We start from the raw sequence: 23287 nt of genomic DNA, 5'->3' as shown, positions 1-23287 counted from the left end.
ACCACTGCCCTCCTCGCAAATGGGACAGGAGTAACACCGAATGCCACAGGAAGGCTCTCCTCCCTGCAAATCTGACCCAAAGGGAGGGATCAAAGCAGCCCTTGCATTCGGACCCACGTTCAAGGTTTTGCAGCCTCCCACAGAAGCACAGCTTCTCCTATTTGAAGAGTAGTATTCGGTTTGACCTATAGGCCCCATTGATATTTGTGCTACTACAATGCCACCAATCTACTGCTATTGAAAAATGATCTCAAACAATAAATATTTTCTAAAAATATTCAATGAACCTGGCATATTGAATGCCCCCTTAGAGCTCCCACCCACCCAACCAACCACTGGAGACTCACAGGAGATAAACAGCGGACGGCAGGCAAGAGAATGTCGGAAATATTAAAAATGAGGTAATTTAATTAAAAAATATGAGTCAAGCACTGAAAGAGTTAGTAGGCCGAAGCCTGTTAGCATCAGTGGGCCAAAGCTAGTATCATTGTGAGGAGAGTGAGTAGGCCAAAGCCTGTTAAGAGTTAGTGGGCCAAAGCTTTATTTATATTCTTCTCTATCTCCCCAAAGTGACTCAGGGCGGTTTCCAAACGTAAAAGACAAACAGTCAATGCCCAAATACAACGACAATACATACTAATAAAATTTATACAACCCAACGTATAAATCTATATAAATAAAAATGTAATGTTTGTTTGTGGGATTAACATAACTCAAAAACCACTGGGGGAGACTTTTTCAGCCTAAAAAAAGGACTGATAAACTAGGCTTATACTCGAGTATATACAGTAATAAGCGAAACAACCGTATAAAAACAAACAATTAAAAACAAGAGATTTCGCTGGATAAGGATAAGATTTTAAAACAAGGATAAGATTCAAGGAGAAGATTTTAAAACACTGGGAGGTAGGGCAATGCAAAATTACTCTGCTATACATTCCTGGGGAGGGTCTTTTGTCAATAAGCCTGCTTGCCCAAGGGGGAATCCCACCAAGGGATTTGGACAGCCCTTTGGACAACCGCCCACCTGTTGCAGGTGCTTCATCCCGTCCTCGTCCTCATTGTCCCCAACTACAAATTCAGTAGTAGCAGTAGCAGCGGCTGTGGACGACGGCGTTGGCGCAGGAAGAACAGAGATGGCAACGGGGCTCAGTTGCGTTGGCGGGCTGAGGAGGCCCGGCTCTCCTGCAGAATTAAAGAAGGATGTGAGAGGAGGGCGCTGGGCACAAACCAGCGCTCTCTGTCCCGCAGGGCCCTTGGTTCTTCTCTGGGGGTCCCCAGTCTCCAAAAAGGAGAGAGGGAAGGCCAGACTGAGATCCCAGTCTCCAAAACATCTGGGGTACATTTCCCCCTGAGCTGGCATTATCCCCTCAGAGCATCCAAAACACAGACATGTGCCTTTCATCTCAAGAACAGAGAAGCATCCCGAGCTCTGAAGATCACCTGGGAAGGAATCCCACTGGAGCATTGCAGCGCACCCAAATACCTGGGAGTCACTCTGGACCGTGCTCTGACCTACAAGAAGCACTGCCTGAACATCAAGCAAAAAGTGGGTGCCAGAAACAATATCATATGAAAGCTGACTGGCACAACCTGGGGATCACAACCAGATACAGTGAAGACATCTGCCCTTGCGCTATGCTACTCCGCTGCTGAGTATGCATGCCCAGTGTGGAACACATCTCACCACGCTCAAACAGTGGATGTGGCTCTTAATGAGGCACGCCGCATTACCACAGGGTGTCTGCGCCCTACACCACTGGAAAAATTACACTGCTTAGCCGGTATTGCACCACCTGACATCTGCTGGGAAGTAACAGCCAATAGTGAAAGGACCAAGGCAGAGACATCTCCAGCTCATCCCCTGTTTGGGTATCAGCCAGCACGTCAACGACTTAAATCTAGAAATAGTTTTCTAAAATCTACAGAGACACTCGCTGGAACACCTCAGCAAGTGAGAGTCCAAAAGTGGCAGGCTCAAACCCAGAACCTCAACCAATGGCTGATACCAAATGAGAGGCTCCCCCCTGGGCACACAGAGGACTGGGCGACTTGGAAGACGCTGAACAGACTGCGCTCTGGCACCACGAGGTGCAGAGCCAACCTCAAGAAATGGGGCTACAAAGTGGAATCCTCGACATGTGAGTGTGGAGAGGAGCAAACCACTGACCACCTGCTGCAATGCACCCTGAGCCCTGCCACGTGCACAAGGGAGGACCTTCTTGCGGCAACACCGGAAGCACTCCAAGTGGCCAGATACTGGTCAAAGGACATTTAACCAACTACCAAACTCACAAGTTTTGTATTTGTCTGTTTGTTTGCTTTGTTCTGTTAGAAATGTAATATAATGGACTGGTTACTCTCACACGACAAACAATCCCCTCAGGCCATGTTCTGACCCACAATGTACTCTGGGGAAGTGGCAAAGAGGGGTGCACTTACCGTCCATGGCTTCAGCCTCCTGGTTGCTGCTGGCAGCCATCGGGGGCCCCTCGGCTTTGGAAGACACTCCTGGGCCGGCCGTTTCACATTCGCCAGTTGGTACGACAGCAGCAGGAGCCATGGAGAAGGGGGGGCCGGAGCGCCAGGGGGCACCAGGGGGGGCCGGCACGCTCTCGTCTGGCACTTGCCGGGGCTCCTTCCGCTCTGAGAGAAAGAGAGTTCCAGGGAGCAAGAACAGACCATGAAGTCGAAATCAGCAGCCGGGGAAATGACCCTCCATCCCCAAGGCCGCTGGCCAGGCCTGTAGCGAGGGGGGGGGGGGGTTAGGGTTCAACCTCCCCGAAATTTTTCAGGTTAAAAAAAATAAACCTGGTTTATTCATGAATTTTAACTGGTTAACCCAATCCCCATGCTAAGTCTATGAGATGCAAAAAAAAAGAGTCCCTCCAGAACTGCAAGCACTATCTCTAGCAAATATTGACAATTTATTCACACTGTAATTACTTGCAGCAATAGCCGATGTAGTGAAGCACCCAAGTTGGGGGGGGGGGGGGGGAGTGTTGAATGCTCTCATTAAGGAGGCCAGACTTGGTGGAGGTGGTTGACAGGGGCGGAGGTGCAGGCTATTGAAGGCTGCTCTGCCCCCTGCTATGCTCTTTGCTTCAGCGTGAGTTAGCAGGCAGGTTTCAATTCCCCCCCCCCCCCGGAAATTTTCAAACCCCCCCCCCCCGAAATTTTCAACCCTCCCTGAAATTTTTTTCTGGCTACGGCCCTGCCGCTGACCACTGCCCCTTACCTCTCTCTGGCCCCTCCTTGGCCGTGGGGCTGACAGGAAGCTCCCCACTGCCCTTCTGGCTCCCGTCCTGAGCCTCCGGCACGTCGCCCTCTCCCTCTTCCTCCTCCTCTTCTTGCAGGGGCTGGAAGCTTAACTCCTGATCTTCGTGGGCTGACTCTTTGGGGCTCTTCTGCGGAAGCGGGGGGCAGAAGGGGAGATTCCATCATTAGTTTAGCAAAACATAGGCCATCTACAAAAGACATCCCAGGCACCCCTCATCTGCTCAGAGGAGAGGAAGCCACATTCTGAGGAGACGACGGGAAGGAGCAGGACTACAGCCAGGCCAAACGAAGTGGAACAGAATATCTCTTCCTGCTCTGGTTGTTTTGGACCTCAGCCCCCAAAATGACCCACAGCTGGCCTTACCAGCTGGGGCTGATGGGAGTGTGACCTCTGCAGCCTTTGGGCAGGGCAGGCTGTGCCCATTACCCTGGAATAAATTATTCTTCTAGATCAGAGGGGGGCAACTGTGTGAGGTGGGACTCAAACCCCAAACCTAGCTCCCCTTCAAGATGACATTAGAGGAAACTACCCTAAATTATAGCAGAGCATCCAAAAACAAACAGGATACAAAAGTTGAGCATCAGCTCATTAGTGAGCAGAGCGTGAAGTGCTGTGTGTTGAGGCTGTAAAGAATTCAGAGCTTAGGAGGCAAACACGCAGAGTCCAATCTTTTAAAAGATCACAAAAGGTTTACTGTATATACTCGAGTATAAGCCGACCCGAATATAAGCCGAGGCACGTAATTTTACCACAAAAAACTGGGAAAACATATTGACTCGAGTATAAGCCGAAAGTGGGGAATGCAGCAGCTACTGGTAAGTTCCAAAATAAAAACAGATTCCAATAAAATTACATAAACTGAGGCATCAGTAGGTTAAATGTTTTTGAATATTTACATCAAGCTGTAATTTAAGATAAGACTGTCCAACTCCGATTAAACCATGATACCAACCTTTTTCAGTGTAAATATATTTGTACACCCTTCCAATAATAATAAAGTAAAATAATACATGTAATAATAACAGTAATAATAGAGTAAAATAATAAATGTAACAATAACAACAACAATAGAGTAAAATAATGTGTCCAGCTGGAATGTGTCCAGAGGAGGGCGACTAAAATGATCAAGGGTCTGGAGAACAAGCCCTATGAGGAGCGGCTTAAGGAGCTGGGCATGTTTAGCCTGAAGAAGAGAAGGCTGAGAGGAGATATGATAGCCATGGATAAATATGTGAGAGGAAGCCACAGGGAGGAGGAGGGAGCAAGCTTTTTTCCTGCTTCCCTGGAGACTAGGATGCGAAACAATGGCTTCAAACTACAAGAGAGGAGATTCCATCTGAACATGAGGAAGAACTTCCTGACTGTGAGAGCCGTTCAGCAGTGGAACTCTCTGCCCCGGAGTGTGGTGGAAGCTCCTTCTTTGGAAGGTTTGAAACAGAGGCTGGATGGCCATCTGTCAGGGGTGATTTGAATGCAATATTCCTGCTTCTTGGCAGAATCGGGTTGGACTGGATGATGGCCCAGGAGGTCTTTTCCAACTCTAGGATTCTATGATTCTAATAAATGTAATAATAGAGTAAAATAATAATAATAATAATAATAGAATTAAATAATAAATAATCTTGACTCGAGTATATGCCAAATGGGACTTTTTCAGACTAAAAAAAGGGCTGAAAAACTAGGCTTATACTCGAGCATATACAGTAATTACAATAACAAGAAATAATTACGCATTTTAATAATCAAGAACTGGGTGTGAGCTACTCTAACACCCATCTCTTCTAAGGTTTCAAGAGAGGGAAAATCATCCAAACACTACATCTCTCCTGACACAACACAAGCAGAGAGAGATCTCAAAGCACACAGAACATACTCTCCAGACTAAAGGGTAAGAAGGCAGATTCAACAAGGCTTACAATGGAAAAGTATCCCTTTTAAACAATTAATCAGAATGAGAGCAGAAACAAAGAGGAGAGAGCAAATAGATACATTCCCAACTGTCATTGGATGTCACAGTGAAGACATCTGCCCTTGCACTATGCTACTTTGCTGCTGAGTACGCATGCCCAGTGTGGAACACATCTCACCACGCTAAAACAGTAGATGTGGCTCTTAATGAGACATGCCGCATTATCACGGGGTGGCTGCGCCCGACACCACTGGAGAAATTACACTGTTTGGCCGGTATTGCACCACCTGACATCCGCCAGGAAGTAGCAGCCAATAGTGAAAGGACCAAGGTAGTGGCATCGCCAGCTCATCCCTTGTTTGGGTATCAGCCAGCACGTCAACGATTTAAATCTAGAAATAGTTTTCTAAGATCTACAGAGACACTCGCTGGAACACCTCAGCAAGTGAGAGTCCAAAAGTGGCAGGCTCAAACCCAGATCCTCAATCCATGGCTGAGACCAAATGAGAGACTCCCCCCTGGGCACACAGAGGACTGGGCGACTTGGAAGGCGCTGGACAGCCTGCGCTCTGGCCCCACGAGATGCAGAGCCAACCTCAAGAAATGAGGCCACAAAGTGGAATCCACGACATGCGAGTGTGGAGAAGATCAAACCACTGACCACCTGCTGCAATGCAACCTGAGCCCTGTCACATGCACCATGGAGGACCTCCTTACAGCAACACCAGAGGCACTCCAAGGGGACAGAGACTGGTCAAAGGACATTTAATCAACTTCCAAGCTTGAAGACTCTGTGTCCTTTGTATGTTTGTTTGTTTGTTCTGTCAAAAATGTAATACAACTGTTTGGTTGCCTGACACGATAAATAAAATAACTGTCATTTAGGAGACACGGAGAACGGAAACCCTCAGACTATTCTAATGCTAACTAACTTCTCCTCGATGAGGACTTGAGACTTGGGCTACATGATAACAAGGAGTGATGACACTTCTTGTTGTACCTGTAATGTGTGGGTAGTCCTGGGTGGTCAAGAGGGAAGGGCTGAGTGCTGCACGTTAAGAGCCCGAACATAAGGTGCTCCTCCTCCCTCCCCCCCTCCTTCGTTGGGACCCCTCCGTACCTTGAGAGACATGAAGGCCCCAGAGGAGTCAAAAGTCCCCATCTCCTCTTCCTCGTCTTCCAAGCACCACTCGGGGAGGCCGTCCTTGTCGTCCTCAAAGCTGTCACTGTTGTGCCGATGGCGCCGCCCGCCCCGCGGTTCATCCTCGCGCTCCCGGAAGTCAAAGTCGAACTTCCTGCGGCGCCCTTCGCCTCCGTGCTCTCGCCACCCTGCCGAACGAGGTCCTCCGTCTGCAGGATCCAGAGAGTTGGAGATTAGTGGCAAGGGGTGGGATGCTTCTGAAGTGTCATCACAGCACCCCCTCCTCCTCCTGACCAGCAGGACCACGCCCGGGCGCCTCACCTGGGCTAGCCGACCGCCAGCGCTCACTCTCCCTCCTGGCCACTCCGCTCTGCCGCCAGCTGCCCCCCAACCCAGCCGTAGCAGCAGCACCAGCAGTGCTGCCACTCTCCTCCTCCTCCTCGTGCTCCTCTCTCAGCGTCCGCCAATTGTCGCTGTCCGAGCGGGCAAAGTCCTTCCGGCCTGGAGGGGCTGCCTCCTCGAACGGAGCCCGGACTGAGGGGGAAAGAGAGGCAGAAAGAGATTGCAGAGGAGCTATTTGGGTGAGGGGAGATGGGAATCTCCTGCCAAGTAGGATGAAAACAGTGCTGTTTGGAATTAGTCCAACGCAAGAGGGAGGAGGAAGAGGAAGAGGAGAGGAGCCATGTTGGCTGTGATCCCAGCAAATTGATCTTTGTCTTGGGAGTGGGTCTAGAAGTACAGATAACACCCATAATAATAATAATAATAATAATAATAATAATAATAATTTTATTTATACCCCGCCACCATCTCCCCAAGGGACTCAGAGCGGCTTACAAGAGGCCAAGCCCAACAACACATAAAAACAACAAGCAATAAGCAAAATAAACAATGCAATTAATATAACTCACACATAGACAATAACACACAAGGATTTAATAATAATTTTTTTTTTGTCGTGTCAGGAGTGACTCCTGGTGTGAGAGAATTGGCCGTCTGCAAGGACGTTGCCCAGGGGACACCCAGATGATTTTATGTTTTTATCATCCTTGTGGGAGGCTTCTCTCATGTCCCCGAATGAGAGCTGGAGCTGATAGAGGGAGCTCATCTGCCTCTCCCCGGATTCGAACCTGCGACCTGTCGGCCTTCAGTCCTGCCAGCACAAGGGTTGAACCCACTGCGCCATTGGGGGCTCAAGAGAGGTGGGAAGGCAAGAGGAGGAGCCCCTGGTAAACATTCAATGCCAATTTGGACATACAACATATACAGACATAGACAGAGGCTATTTAACTTTTTCTGGCCGCAAGGGGAACTGTCACTCTTATCGTCCATCTGCGACACTGATGAAGTACTTCCGCATTCCCCGCATGCTTTTTGCTGGAGTGCTTGCTGGAGTCTTTTTTAATGGCCTCATAAATTAGTTAATTTAGCCTCCCCACATTTTAAGGTGGTACCTAATTTTCCTACTTAACAGATGCACTGTCTTTCGGGTTGCAAAGGCCGACAACAGGCTACACAATTGGTTGGAAACCCACTCCAACCTGGGCTGGCTTCGAACTCATGACCTTTTTTTGGTCAGAGTGATCTTAATGCAGCTGACACTCAGCCAGCTGTGCCACAATCCCGGTGTGGGATTGGAGCTTATGTGTGGGGATGGGAGCTTAGGACCCCCCCCCCCCCAAAACTTTAAATAAAACCTGCAAAAAATGAGACCCCTGGAAACACTACCTCCCCACCCACAAGCCTTGAAGGCAGAAAGGGAATTCCTGCCAGCAGCTCTTGGTCCCAAAACCTTAAGCTTCCCCTGTTGCACTCCAACGTACCTCCTTCCCGTCGAATGGGCTTCTCAAACCGTCGTTCCCCTCTGCAGGAGAAGAGGAGAGGAAAGGAGAGAGGAAAGCAAGCGTTAGAACAGGAGGAAGGAGGACACAGGCAGCCAATCCACCACCACCAAGCCCCCCAAGTCTGGGCACCAACCCTTCTCCCGCACCGGTCATCCCGCATTATCACGGGGTGTCTGCGCCCTACACCACTGGAGAAATTACACTGCTTAGCCGGTATTGCACCACCTGACATCCGCCGGGAAGTAGCAGCCAATAGTGAAAGGACCAAGGCAGTGACATCTCCAGCTCACCCCCTGTTTGGGTATCAGCCAGCACGTCAACGACTTAAATCTAGAAATAGTTTCCTAAGATCTACAGGGACACTTGCTGGAACACCTCAGCAAGCGAGAGTACAAAAGTGGCAGACTCAAACCAGAACCTCAACCAATGGCTGATACCAAATGAGAGACTCCCCCCCTGGGCACACAGAACACTGGGCGACTTGGAAGGTGCTGAACAGACTGCGCTCTGGCACCACGAGATGCAGAGCCAACCTTCGGAAATGGGGCCACAAAGTGGAATCCTCGACATGCGAGTGTGGAGAGGAGCAAACCACTGACCACCTGCTGCAATGCACCCTGAGCCCTGCCACATGCACAAGGGAGGACCTTCTTGCGGCAACACCAGAAGCACTCCAAGGGGCCAGATACTGGTCAAAGGATATTTAATCAACTACCAAACTCACTAATTTTGTATTTTGTCTGTTTGTTTGGTTTGTTCTGTTAGAAATGTAATATAATTTGAGTGGTTGTCCTGACACGACAAATAAATAAATAAATACCGGTCATCCCAGCTCTGGCTGCGGTGTATCTCGCGGACTGCTCCGCGGCCAAATGCTCCTTCCGCCTCTTCAATGCTTCTTTGGTAAAAGCCGCTCTCACCTCGGCCACGGCCTGTTGCAGGCGACAGGAGGACAGAAAGGGGTCACATCCTGATATCCCCACACACACAGACACTTAATTGTCTCCCTCCCTCCCTCCCTCAAGGCAAGAGGAGGGGTCCCTACCTTCCTGTGAGCACCCACCTGGCCTCCCTTCCGTACCTCGGCTCCGCGTGCTGCCCCTCCCCCTGGAGACTCCAGCGGGGGCGGCCCCGGCCCCCTTCCCCATCAGCCTCAGCACAGCAACACTATTCACAGACATGGAGAAGTTCCTCTGGAGTGGGGAGAGGAGGAGGAGAAGAGAGAAGTTGGCAGGGAAGGGGACGTGTTCGGGAGGGGGCTTATTAACAAAAGACCCTCCTCATAAATGCACAGCAAAGTCACTTATCAGCAGAAGTGTGACCCAGGACCAGGAGCCCGAAGTGAGAAAAAGAACCAAAAACACACAGATCAATGTCATCTCTTCCTTGGGAGACTTTTCTTGGGAGCAAAATAATATGGTTGCACTATTTACAAAAATAAATAGATTTCCAGAACACAAATAAGGTTTCCAGAACACAAATAAACAAATACATAGTAACTTTACACACAGCAGCCTTCTTCCCACTGGAGCTTTCTCACACGAGACCTCTCACACTGAGGTTTACCTCACACTCCTCAGGCGACACTACCTTTGGCCTGCTGACTCTTAACTCACTCTCCTCAGGACGACACTAGCTTTGGCCCACTGAACCTAACATGCTTCGGCCTACTCACTCTCCTCAGGACGACACTAGCTTTCACCCACTAACTCTTAACAAGCTTCGGCCTACTCACTCTCTTCAGGATGACACTAGCTATGGCCCACTGACTCTTAACAGGCTTTGGTCTACTCACTCTCCTCAGGACGACACTAGCTTTGGCTCACTGACTCTTAATAGGCTTCGGCCTACTCACTCTCCTCAGGACGACGCTAGCGATGGCCTACTGACTCTTAACAAGCTTCGGCCTACTCACTCTCCTCAGGACGATGCTAGCTTTGGCCCACTGACTCTTAATAGGCTTTGGCCTACTCACTCTCCTCAGGACGACACTAGCTTTCACCCACTAACTCTTAACAAGCTTTGGCCTACTCACTCTCCTCAGGACGACACTAGCTTTCGCCCACTAACTCTTAACAAGCTTTGGCCTACTCACTCTCCTCAGGGCGACACTAGCTTTTGCCCACTGACTCTTAAGAGGCTTTGGCCTACTCACTCTCCTCAGGACGACACTAGCTTTGGCCTACTGACTCTTAACACGCTTTGGCCTACTCACTCTCCTCAGGACGACACTAGATTTGGCCCACTGACTCTTAACAGGCTTTGGCCTACTCACTCTCCTCAGGACGACACTACCTTTGGCCTGCTGACTCTAACAGGCTTCGGCCTACTCCCTCTCCTTAGGACACTAACTTTGGCTTACTGACTCTTAACTCATTCTCCTCAGGAAGACACTAGCTTTGGCCCACTGACTTTTAATAGGCTTCAGCCTACTCACTCTCCTCAGGACGACACTAGCTTTGGCCCACTGACTCTTAACAGGCTTTGGCCTACTCACTCTCCTCAGGACGACACTAGCTTTGGCCCACTGACTCTTAACACGCTTTGGTCTACTCACTCTCCTCAGAACGACAATAGCTTTGGCCTGCTGACTCTAACAGGCTTTGGCCTACTCACTCTCCTCAGGACGACACTAGCTTTGGCCCACTGACTCTTAACAGGCTTTGGCCTACTCACTCTCCTCAGGACGACACTACCTTTGGCCTGCTGACTCTAACAGGCTTCGGCCTACTCCCTCTCCTTAGGACACTAACTTTGGCTTACTGACTCTTAACTCATTCTCCTCAGGAAGACACTAGCTTTGGCCCACTGACTTTTAATAGGCTTCAGCCTACTCACTCTCCTCAGGACGACACTAGCTTTGGCCCACTGACTCTTAACAGGCTTTGGCCTACTCACTCTCCTCAGGACGACACTAGCTTTGGCCTACTAACTCTCAAAAGGCTTTGGCCTACTCATTCTCCTCAGGACGACACTAGCTTTGGCCTACTGACTATCAACAGGCTTTGGCCTACTCACTCTCCTCAGGACAACACTAACTTTGGCCCACGGACTCTGTAACAGGCTTCAGCCTATTCACTCTCCTAAGGACAACACTAGCTTTGGCCCACTGACTCTGTAACAGGCTTCGGCCTACTCCCTCTCCTCAGGTCGACACTAGCTTTGGCCCAATGACTCTTAACAAGCTTCAGCCTACTCCCTCTCCTCAGGACGACACTAGCTTTGGCCCACTGACTCTCAACAGTCTTTGGCCTACTCCTCAGGACGACACTAGCTTCGGCCTACTGACTCTCAACAGGCTTTGCCCTACTCACTCTCCTCAGGACGACACTAGCTTTGGCCCACTGACTCTTAACAGGCTTTGGCCTACTAACTCTCCTCAGAACAACACTAGCTTTGGCCCACTGACTTTTAACAGGCTTTGGCCTACTCACTCTCCTCAGGACGACGCAAACTTTGGCCCACTGACTCTTAACAGGCTTCAGCCTACTCACTCTCCTCAGGACGACACTAGCTTTGGCCTACTGACTATCAACAGGCTTTGGCCTACTCACTCTCCTCAGGACAACACTAACTTTGGCCCACGGACTCTGTAACAGGCTTCAGCCTATTCACTCTCCTAAGGACAACACTAGCTTTGGCCCACTGACTCTTAACAAGCTTCAGCCTACTCCCTCTCCTCAGGACGACACTAGCTTTGGCCCACTGACTCTCAACAGGCTTTGGCCTACTCCTCAGGACGACACTAGCTTCGGCCTACTGACTCTCAACAGGCTTTGCCCTACTCACTCTCCTCAGGACGACACTAGCTTTGGCCCACTGACTCTTAACAGGCTTTGGCCTACTAACTCTCCTCAGAACAACACTAGCTTTGGCCCACTGACTTTTAACAGGCTTTCGCCTACTCACTCTCCTCAGGACGACGCAAACTTTGGCCCACTGACTCTTAACAGGCTTCAGCCTACTCACTCTCCTCAGGACGACACTAGCTTTAGCCCACTCACTCGAACAGGCTTCGGCCTACTCACTCTCCTCAGGACACTAGCTTTCACCCACTAACTCTTAACAAGCTTCGGCCTACTCATTCTCCTCAGGACGACACTAGCTTTGGCCCACTGACTCTAACAGGCTTCGGCCTACTCACTCTCCTCAAGACGACACTAGCTTTGGCCAACTGATTCTAACAGGCTTCGGCCTACTCACTCTCCTCAGGACGACACTAGCTTTCACCCACTAACTCTTAACAAGCTTCGGCCTACTCACTCTCCTCAGGACGTCACTAGCATTGGCCCACTGAACCTAACATGCTTCGGCCTACTCACTCTCCTCAGGACAACATTAGCTTTGGCCCACTGATTAACAAGCTTTGGCATGCTCACTCTCCTCAGGATGACGTTAACTTTGGCCCACTAACTATTTTTTTAAAATAAATTTTTATTAAAAACATAAAAACAAAAATGCAGAAAAAAAAAGATGCAAAAATCCCCAGATAAAAATAATTTAAAAAACCAAGAAAAATAAAAAATAAAATAAAGCTTCGGCCTACTCACTCTCCTCAAGATGACACTAGCTTTTGCCCACTGACTCTTAAGAGGCTTCGGCCTACTCACTCTCCTCAGGCCTGTTCACTCTTTCAGTGCTTGACTCACACTTTTGTAATCAAAAATACTAGTTAATATTTAATATTTCTGACAGGAGGAACACCTGGATTCTGCCTTCTCAATCTGGACAAGCCAAAGTCCCCTTTCAGCTCTAGAACCACAGAGGTGGGAGGAACCCCCAGACAGGAATCCATAACCCAAAGCCTTCCTGACAGAAGCCCATCACTCTCCTCAGGCCTTTGTTTAGAAACTTCCAGAGAAGGAGACTCCCAGGCAGGAGTGGATTCCTCTGCCAAACGCCTTCTGCTGCCAGGAAGTTCTTCTTCCTCCTGCTTGGGTGGAACCTCTTTTCCTCACCTGTTCTTCTTCTGTCAATGGCAGCAACGCCAAGGGCTGTAGGGGATCATCCTGGAGAATGGCAGAGAACTCTTTGTCCTGGATTTCCTCTGGGACCTGAAAGGACAGGCGACACGGGGAGGAGGAAGCGAGAAAACGTTACTGGCCTGCATGGGCCCGGCTCCATACACATTGCTTCCCCAATCCAGGTGATACTTCCTACTGGTTGCTTTCAGGAGAAGATACAGAAAAGGGTGTGTGTGTGTGTGTGGATGGACAATATAAACAGCGGTTCTCAACCTGGGGGTCGCAACCCCCATGGGGGGTCACCTGACCATTTCGGAGGGGTCGTGAGGCCGCCTCCGTTATAATAATAATAATAATAAACCTTTATTTGTACCCGGCTACCATCTCCCGAAGGACTCGGTGTGGCTTATAAGAGGCCAAGCCCAAATACAACAATAAAACAACAGCAACAACAACACAATAACTCAAAAAAACATAGCAATAAGAAAGAATAGCAATACATTAACAACATCCAAAGACGCAATTAAAAATAATGGCCGGGCCAAATGTAATAATTAAAATTAAAAATTAGAAATGCTGGGCATGACAAGGTGGGGTGTTTGGAGAGGGATGGGCATGCAGATATCCTGGATCTCTAATAAAGTGCGTTGGGACATAATGCTAGGAGTTTCCTTATTCTGGAAAGGCACACTGGAACAACCACGTTTTCAAGCTCCTCCTAAAGATTGCTAGCGACGGGGCCTGCCTGATGTCCTTAGAGAGAGAGTTCCAGAGTCGAGGGGCCACCACCGAGAAGGCCCTATCCCGTTGGCCCCACCCCAAGGGTGCGGGCCATGTGAGGGCTCCTTCGCGTGAGGCCTGGCCTTGCACAAAGGTTGCCTTGCCCTCTTGCCACCCGGCGAGGGTGCGCGGCAGGCGAGGGGCCCTCCGTGCAAGGCCTGGCCTCGTGCAAAGCCTGCCTCGCCTGCTTCGCATTCTCGCCGTCTGGGAGTTCTGTGTGGAGGTCTCAGTGGTCTGTGGAAGTCAGCGCTGAATCGGTTGAAGGTACTGCAAATCCATATTTTTTCTGATCAATCATGATGCTTTAATTATGTTGAATTTGTAACAATTAAAACACATCCTTCATATCAGATATATACATTACGATTTGTAAAAATGCGGCGGATCGTCTTCTCGCTGGGGTGCCGGTGAGGTATCATATCACCCCAATTCTACAACAGCTGCACTGGCTTCCGATTGAGTACCGGATTACTTTCAAGGTGCTGGTACTAATCTTTAAGGCCTTATATGGTCTGGGGCCGGCGTACCTGAGGGCCCACTCATCCCCTTACCAACACCAGAGATTACTTCAGTCCAAAGACCAAAATTTGCTTGAAGTCCCCAACTTATCATCTGTTCTCTACTAGGCATAGAGCCTTCTTGATTGTAGCCCCTTATTTATGGAATGCCTTGCCAGTTGAAACCCGAACCATCCAAGAGCTACTTGCTTTTCAGAAAGCCTGTAAAACCTTTCTCTTCTGACAAACTTTCAATGGGTGAATAACTTGGGACTATGTCTGTTCTTGTTTTTATTGTATTTTAAAGTTAATTGTATTGTTGTAATCTACTGCTGTAAACCGCTCCGAGCCATATTGGGAGTAGCGGTATACAAGTCAAATAAATAAACAAATAAACAAATATAGCAAAATTACAGTTATAAAGGAGCAATGAAAATAATTTTATGGTTAGGGGTCACCACAACATGAGGAACCATATTTAGGGGTCCCGGTGTTAGAAAGGTTGCGAACCACTGACTATAAAGCAAACACCCCCATGAAGAGTCTCAGGGATTTGCAGGATATGGAGAAGACAGCAGCCATCTTCAGGCCCTTGGGAAGGAGATGCCAGAGAGCAGGATTGTTTACCTTGTTGTCTTTGATGTAAAGTGCCAGCATCTCTTCCCGCCCATATCGGTATTCTGCGAGTTTGTACTTTGGCATGGCAGGGGAGGGAGGGGGGGACGCGACACTCCCGCCGCTGGAGAGCGCCCGAAGCCTGAAGGGAGACAGAAGAAGGGCGCAGATGGAGGCAAGGCACAGCCGAGAAAGGGGCAGCATCACCTAACCCAAAGGGCGGGGGGATTCCTCAAAGAAAGCCAGCCACATCTCCCAATAGGATGCAGGGTGGTGTGGTCCTTCATGGCCCCTGTGCATCCCTCTGCCCCACAACTTCACCCCTTCCTCCCACTGACCCAAACTCAACGCACCACTCTGGCCCAAAGTTCAGGGTCTCAGCTGCCATCCTACTGCTCCTTGGCTGTGCTCTCTTCCTCTCGTTGGTTGCGTCTCTCTTCCTTTTCTTCTCCGACAACCTTGGGGACAAGAGGAGTGTTAATGGCACGCGCAGGGAAAGACGGCAGGAGGGTGCAGGGCTACTGTGCCAAAGTTCCTCTTGTTACCAAAATGGAAAGGATAGAAAGTGGATTGTGAGCTAGCATTTCAAAAGCCTTAAAGGACATGAAAAGCAGGTGTAGGGTGAAACAGAAAGAAGAGGGGCTTGCTGCAAGAGATAAGAAGGGGTCATATATATGCCTTCGTCAACTAGCCAGCCCACTTATGTTATACCTTAAAGACTCTGCCTTGGATCGTACCCTTCTGTCGTGAGGTTGTTTTCAACAGCAGGGGACCTGCAGAAGAGGAAAAACCATAAGGTCACAGAGAGGCCCACCTCTCAAAACCTTTCTTGAAATTGGAGGCACGGCCAAAGACTGTTTATTTATTTATTTACAGTATTTCTATCTTGCCTTTTTCAGCCAGAATGCGACTCAAGGCGGCTTCCAAATTAGCAGCAATTAGATGCCACAACAACAATAAATACCTTTAAAATATTTGACATGACATAATAAAAATCCATACAAAAAAACCTTTAAAAACCATTAAAAACATAGAATCACCTACAACAGTGGTTCTCAACCTGGGGCTTCCCAGATGTTTTTGGCCTACAACTCTCAGAAATCCCAGCCAGTTTACCAGCTGTTAGGATTTCCGGGAATTGAAGGTCATAAACATCTGGGGACCCCAGGTTGAGAACCACTGACCTACAACGCCTACAAAACCCTGGGTCAGTGCCCAAGGGTCAAAGCAAAACAGTCTGGGTATCTAAGGTGAACTTGGCCTTCAGTTCTACCTGGGCTGGTTCTGGCTTTCCACTGCTTCTTTTGACCAGGAGGTTGGGAAGGAAACCCAAAATAGAAACAAATCTGGCAAATTCAACCCGGGAGAACAGGCTACCCCTGGCTTATAGATCATGACGAAGAACTCTTTAACTGTGTGAGGGAGAGATTTGTTAAGCAGTGGAACTCTCTGCCCCAGAGTGTGGTGGAGGCTCCTTCTCTGGAGGCTTTTAACCAGAGATCTGAGAATGCTATATTCTAAAGCCAAGATTTTACCATCTTTCTGAAAGTCAGGAGGGAGGGGGCAGATCTGATCTCTATCGGGAGAGAGTTCCACAGCCGAGGGGCCACCACCGAGAAGGCCCTGTCTCTCGTCCCCACCAGACGCGATTGCGAAGGTGGTGGGCCCGAGAGCAGGACCCCTCCAGAAGATCTTAACAACCTTGATGGTTCATAGGGGAGAATCAAATCCGTTCAGACAGGTAAACTGGGACTGAGTCATTTAGGGCTTTATAGGTCAACACCAGCACTTTGAATTGTGCTTGAAAGCCGACTGGCAGCCAGCGGAGCTGACGCAGCAGAGGAGTAGTATGCTCCCTGTACCCCGCTCCTGTTAGTAATCTGGCTGCCGCACGTTGGACTAGTTGTAGCTTCCGGGCAGTCTTCAGAGGCAACCCCACGTAGAGAGTGTTGCAGTAGTCTATACTATGCTTCTTGGCAGAATGGGGTTGACTGGGTGGCCCATGATGTCTCTTCCACCTCTAGGATTCTATGCTCCAGCCACCTGTTTATGACTCCCCACCCCCAAAGACAAAGCACTCAGTGAAGGATGGGATGCTCACCCCAACGGCAGCCTCCCAAGCGCTACTCTTCCCAATTGGCAGAGGCAGTCAGTAGGGTAAGCAGAGAGCGCGCTGGCACAGCGGCAGGAGAGAAGGCAAGGAGGGAGGAAGAGTCCCAGCCAGCCGCAGCGCCTCCTCTTCTCCGACGCAAATGACCCCAGCGAAGCCGCTCCGGCGCCCAGTCCGGCCCCAGGCCTCCGGAGACCTCCCAGGAGGCGGTGCGGCCTTGGCCCCCACCACAGAGACCGGCGGCTCAGTCCACGTTGGAGAAAACCTCTGGAAGAGATGGACAAGAGGTACGTTACACTTGCTGATGAGCCAATGACCCTCGTTCCCGGCTGGCTTTAAGAGGGGGCCAAACACCAGCCAGCTCCTCTTCATGGGGAAAGGCTCCTGAGCCCTGGGCAAGTGCTCAACCCCAGGACCATTTCCAATCAAGATATAACACAGGTATCAATTCATCCAAGCTAGAGCACCCTCTCCCACTTGTACCTTTTACATTTAAAAGGGAAATGCTGAAGCTGCCCTGGAGTCAAAGGCAAGGCAGGGTGAGGAGCAGAGATATATGCACACAGCCAGCCCCTTCTGGCCTGGGGGACTGACCTCACTGCCCACCTCCCAAGTTACTGTTCAAAAAAGTGGGAAAATTCACTTTGAGATGAGAGCGTTTTATTTAGGAGCTCAGTCATGGACTGAATTAAGCTCTTAATTCAAGGTATCACAGTATATACCAGGGGTCCTAAAACTAAGGCCCGGGGCCTGAATGCGGCCCTCCAAGGTCATTTACCTGGCCCTCGCTTAGGGTCAACCTAAGTTTGTAATGACTTGAAAGCACAGAACAACAACAACAATCCTATCTCATCAGCTGAAAGCAGGCCCACACTTCCCATTGAAATACTAATAAATTTATATTTGTTAAAAGTGTTCTTCATTTTAATTATTGCATTGTTTTTATGTGGTTTTTGTACTACAAATAAGATATGTGCAGTGTCCATAGGAATTCATTCATGTTTTTTCAAATTATAATCCGGCTCTCCAACAGTTTGAGGGACTGTGACCTGGCCCTCTGTTTAAAAGGTTTAAGGACCCCTGGCTTACTGGGTGCAGTAACTGCATTCCATTTTAAAGAAACTTTTGTTCCAAGGAGTCCAGGGCAATGCATCTGCCTCACCGTGACTTGTACATGGCAGCATCTAGACTTGCCTGCAACATTCAGTAATTTATTTATTTATTTATTTAATTTGGAAGTTTTCTATACCGGCCTTCTCACCTCTTCTTCAGGCATGTTTAGCCTGAAGAAGAGAAGGCTGAGAGGAGATATGATGGCCATGTATAAATATGTAAGAGGAAGCCACAGGGAGGAGGAGGGAGCAAGCTTGTTTTCTGCTTCCTTGGAGACTAGGACGCAATGGAACAATGGCTTCAAACTACAAGAGAGGAGATTCCATCTGAACATTAGGAAGAACTTCCTGACTGTGAGAGCCATTCAGCAGTGGAACTCTCTGCCCCGGAGTGTGGTGGAGGCTCCTTCTTTGGAAGCTTTTAAGCAGAGGCTGGATGGCCATCTGTCAGGGGTGATTTGAATGCAATATTCCTGCTTCTTGGCAGGGGGTTGGACTAGATGGCCCATGAGGCCTCTTCCAACTCTTTGATTCTATGATTCTATGATTCTATGAGGGACTCAGGTCGGTTTACAACATATATGCAAATACAATCATATATAAGTAACACTATGACATATGATTTTTGTCCCTGGGTTATAAATGTTTTTTTTTCCTAACTAGTTCTATCATAAAAACATGGAAAACATTTATTAATCTGCAAAAACTTTGCTTTTGTGGGACATCCTGCAGCAACACATTTTGCTATAGTTTCTCGATGAACATTTCATAGAGTGCCATACACCAGAGTAGGAACACCTCTGACCTTAAACACACCAGCTTGGTAAAATCAACATGCATTTTACTGTAGAATATATGTAGGCAAAGCAGTAAAAAAAAACTGCAAAAAAGTAAAAGTCCAAAATCCAAGATAGTCCATAAGCTTCAAAGGGAAACAAGATCCATTAGTCCATAGAAATCTATGAAGCAAGGCACTTAAAATCATGAAACAAAACAGCAGGAAAATCCTATAGGCAAAACTTAAGCTTGGCAAAAACTTGGTACATGAAACTCAGAGCACTTGAAAGTAAGATTGTGATAAAATAACAATGTTGCCTCAACTGAATCATTATAAACCTTTTCCAGAACCCAAAATTGAAAGGAAAGCATTCTTCTTGACTTTCCCACTAGATAACGGTTTGTTATCTTTCTTTTCCTGTAGATGACGTGATCGCCTCAGACTCTGAAAGCTCTGCCTCTGTTTACTAAAACTTCACTTTCTGTCCAAGGTTGCACTATCCTCGCCCTTGTTAACTCATGTACCTGACAAATCAATCTCAGCATCATTTTCAGACAGTTGCTCTGAGAAAAGCAATGAAAGGCCTTTCCCAGGAATGTGGCCTTATGAATCTTCCTGAAACAGTTCAGGCCTTTCTTCTGATCTTAGTTCAGGCCCAAGCAGCCCCTCATCCCCAATACCATCTGAAACATTCCCATCATGAGCATCAGCACGAACATCAGACACAATAATAGGCTGAACAGATTGACATACAACATAAAAGAGTTTCAACCCATTTAACCTAACTTGTGGCAGCCACGCAAATCAAGTTTCTGGAGTAGAACTACTTTCAAAGAAAGTGCCGCACAATTAAACAGGAAATAACACTTTCAAAGCAGGAACAGATTTTTCTCACATTTTGTTACATAGTGTAATAAGTGGTCACTCTATTTGCCCAATTTTCTTTATACCAGAAGTAGGAAAATTGTCTCCTCCTGAAAGCTTCCATCATCCCCAGCCATTGCCTATCCTGGCTAGGACTGATAGGAGTTGCAGTCTAATAGCCCTTGAAAGGCTGTGGCCCCCAGCTTGATCCGACTGCCTGGGCCTCTTCCAAGGCAGCGGTCAAAGGTGACTAGATAGTAAAATGACTAATAAAAGTTTCAGTGAGAGTAATGAATAACAACTACCATCACGACACAGTGCTCGGCCACCATTCTGGAATTCATTCAATAGGTTGCCTCCAACTGGAACAAAACAACAGCACTCCAGGCACAATTAAACAACATGCGCACTCAAGATGAATAGACAACATGTGCACACACACACATAAAGCATGTACAGTGTTCCCTCACTTATCGCTGGTGTTACATTCCAGGACCACCTGCAAAAAGTGAAAATCTGCAAAGTAGGGACACTCTATATATACGAGCCGTCCCCTGCCATGCATTGCTGCAGCCCGGTCTGTGTATATATATGTGTGTATATATATTTGTGTATGTGTGTATATATGTGGTTTTGCGCATGCGTAGTAATGTATTTTTTATTTTTGGCTTTTTAAGCCTATTCCACTGTGTTTTTCAGTCATTTATTAGTGATGCTCACTTGTTGGCCTGATAGGTGTCTTGTGTCCAAATTTGGTGTTAATTCGCCCCGTGGTTATTGAGTTATGTTAATCCCACAAACGAATATTACATTTTCATTTATATAGATACTAGCTGTCCCCTGCCATGCGTTGCTGTGGCCCAGTCTGTGTAGATGTTTTTTGAGTGTGTCTATATTTGTGTGTATGTGTCTATATGTGTGTTTGCATGTATAGATGTTTTTAAGCATGCGTTGTAATGTATTTTTTGGGGGTTTTTGGCTTTTAAAATCTATTCTGCTGTGTTTTCCAGTGTTTTTATGAGTGATGGTCACTTGTCGGCCTGATAGGTGTATTGTGCCCAAATTTGGTGTCAATTCGTCCAGTGTTTTTTGAGTTCTGTTAATCCCACAAACGAACATTACATTTTTATTTATATAGATATATCGCATTCTGAGGAGAGATTTAAAAGCACTGCACATCCTTTTTTTTGTGGCTAGGTATAAGGAAGGGGTTATAAGGCCATTATTTACATACTGCTTTGTATTTCCTCTCTCTCTCTCTCTCTCTCTCTCCCCCGAGAGGGAGGGTGAAACCCCCTTCCACACTCCATTGTTGACAGGAAACAAAAACCCACGAAACAGCGAGTCCACGAAAAGTGAACTTAATAGCAAGAGAACACTGTATTTTTGAATACAGGAATATGAATATATAACATATGTGTATGACATACACTCAATCTACTTGATGCATCATGATATACAATTAATCCAGGCATGAGCAAACTTTGGCCCGCCAGGTGTTTTGGACTTCAACTCCCACAATTCCTAACAGCCTACTGGTTGTTGAAGTCCAAAACACCTGGAGGGCCAAAGTTTGCTCATGCCTGGATTAAGGAATATCAGCAAGAGAGGGTTATTGTTGCCTTTGAACTCCCAAAGGCATTTCAAGGTAAAGACTCTGGGAAAGAAAGGCCTTTCCTGCAGAGCTTAGAGAAGTTCCTTTCTTGGGGACCAGAACTCAGACCTTTCCCACTTTAATTCTGGAAAGCTGCCCCCAAGGAAGCAACTCCTCTGAGCTTGGTCTCTGCTGCTTCAGAAACAAAACCTGTTACACTCCTTGCCTGAGCTCAGGCCCAAACGTCTTACAACAGAATGGAAATTCTGACTCCCTTGGCCGGCCTGTAAATGCGGAGTTGACATTTCCTGAGAGTGATCCTTGTAGGAGGGCCGAAGAAGTGATCCATCCTGTTACCAAGGGCTGCTAAAGGGATGCATAAATCCTGCCTTGCTTCTGTCTGAGCTTCACCTCGCAACTATTTCCTATTGGCAAGCAAGGCTATTATGGAACTGAACTGCTGAAGAAGAGAAAAGAGCAAACAATTTGGAACTATTCAGGTCTCCTCCTGCCTCCATCAACTGGCAAGAGGGAATCCAAAAGGAAATCTGAGGGAGACCCATCCCCAAAGACCCAAAAAGGGGGGAACTAAAGAGCACGGAGATGTGCTTGCATTGCCCGGAGATGTGCTTGCATTGCCCTTATTTATTTATTTATCATGTCAGGAGCAAACCAAACAGTTGTGTTGCATTTTTTAACAAACAAACAAACAAAACACAAAGTTTGCAAGTTTGGTAGTTGATTAAATGCATCGCTCTGAAGTCCAGGGACATGCAACTACGAACGAAACACCACTGACTGCCTTCTTGCATCAGGAACAAAATACATTGTCAATGCATGTGCTATGAGAACTGGGGGGCACAAAGAGATCAAGGGTGCCTCTACACCAGGGGTCCTCAAACTTTGTAAACAGAGGGCCAGGTCACAGTCCCTCAAATTGTTGGGGGGCTGAATTATAATTTGAAAAAAAAAACCCATGAATTCCTATGCACGCTGCACATATCTTATTTATAGTGCAAAAAAAAAAACAACACTTAAAAACAATACAATAATTAAAATAAAGAACAATGTTAACAAATATAAGCTTATTAGTATTTCAATGGGAAGTGTGGGCCTGCTTTTGGCTGATTTTATTTATTTATTTATTGTATTTGTATACCGCCTTTCTCAGCCAATTGGTGACTCAAGGCGGTTACCAACAAATCAGTATACATAAAACATAATATAGATAAAAAATATTAAACAATATAAAACATCACAAAAGCAATAAAAATCTGATGAGATTGTTGTTGTTATTGTGTGCTTTCAAGTCATTTCAGACTTAGGTTGACCCTGAGCGAGGGCCGGGAAATTACCTTGGAGGGCCGTATTTGTCCCTCAGGCCTTAGTTTGAGGACCTCTGATCTACACCATCGAATTAATGCAGTTCAATGCCACTTTCACAGCTATGGATTAATGGGACCTGTAGTTTTACAGGGCCTTTAGTCTTCCCTGCCAAATAGTGCTGTTGCTCCACCAAACTACAACTCCGCTGATGTCCTATAGCCTGAGCCATGACAGTTAAAAGGGGTGTCAAGCTACATTAATCCTACAGTGCAGATGAAGTCGGAAGTCCTGACCTCTGAGAAAAACCAAAGCCCAGAGGCTGGTTCTCCACTGCCAAGTCCAATTCCTTCCTCGCTTCCTCCCTCCTCCTTCCCTTCACATCCCCTGAAAGGCCAAAGGGATAGATTAACCCAGAAGCTGGGAGGTCAGTCCGGATGCTTCCTTGGAGGGGTTTAAAGGGGAGAGTCCACAGA

At 47.7% G+C, this 23287-nt stretch overlaps 1 protein-coding gene across 4 annotated transcripts in view; it reads right to left on the bottom strand.

Annotated features, from left to right (window-relative positions):
• GIGYF1 (GRB10 interacting GYF protein 1) overlaps nucleotides 1–23287 on the bottom strand; it is a 57193-nt gene that overhangs the window by 23244 nt on the left and 10662 nt on the right. For 2 of the 4 annotated variants that reach the window (XM_060779817.2, XM_060779818.2), the window contains exons 2-14: nucleotides 17132–17407; nucleotides 15742–15803; nucleotides 15384–15488; nucleotides 15043–15172; nucleotides 13133–13228; nucleotides 9220–9367; nucleotides 8995–9106; nucleotides 8154–8194; nucleotides 6652–6864; nucleotides 6310–6539; nucleotides 3239–3407; nucleotides 2443–2646; nucleotides 1028–1185 (exon numbers count right to left, since the gene is read on the bottom strand). In XM_060779817.2, coding sequence (XP_060635800.2) covers nucleotides 1028–1185; nucleotides 2443–2646; nucleotides 3239–3407; nucleotides 6310–6539; nucleotides 6652–6864; nucleotides 8154–8194; nucleotides 8995–9106; nucleotides 9220–9367; nucleotides 13133–13228; nucleotides 15043–15172; nucleotides 15384–15418 — 1536 coding nt within the window. In that variant the 5' untranslated portion in view covers nucleotides 15419–15488; nucleotides 15742–15803; nucleotides 17132–17407. The remainder of the gene's footprint in view (nucleotides 1–1027; nucleotides 1186–2442; nucleotides 2647–3238; nucleotides 3408–6309; nucleotides 6540–6651; nucleotides 6865–8153; nucleotides 8195–8994; nucleotides 9107–9219; nucleotides 9368–13132; nucleotides 13229–15042; nucleotides 15173–15383; nucleotides 15489–15741; nucleotides 15804–17131; nucleotides 17408–23287) is intronic. The other 2 variants (XM_060779819.2, XM_060779820.2) reach the window with 2 other exon arrangements.

This window comes from Anolis sagrei, chromosome 6 (assembly GCF_037176765.1).
Source record: "Anolis sagrei isolate rAnoSag1 chromosome 6, rAnoSag1.mat, whole genome shotgun sequence".
In the NCBI taxonomy this organism is placed as follows: domain Eukaryota; kingdom Metazoa; phylum Chordata; class Lepidosauria; order Squamata; family Dactyloidae; genus Anolis; species Anolis sagrei.
The sequence above is the reverse complement of the archived record's forward strand: the minus strand, read 5'-3'. Positions and strand labels throughout refer to the sequence as shown.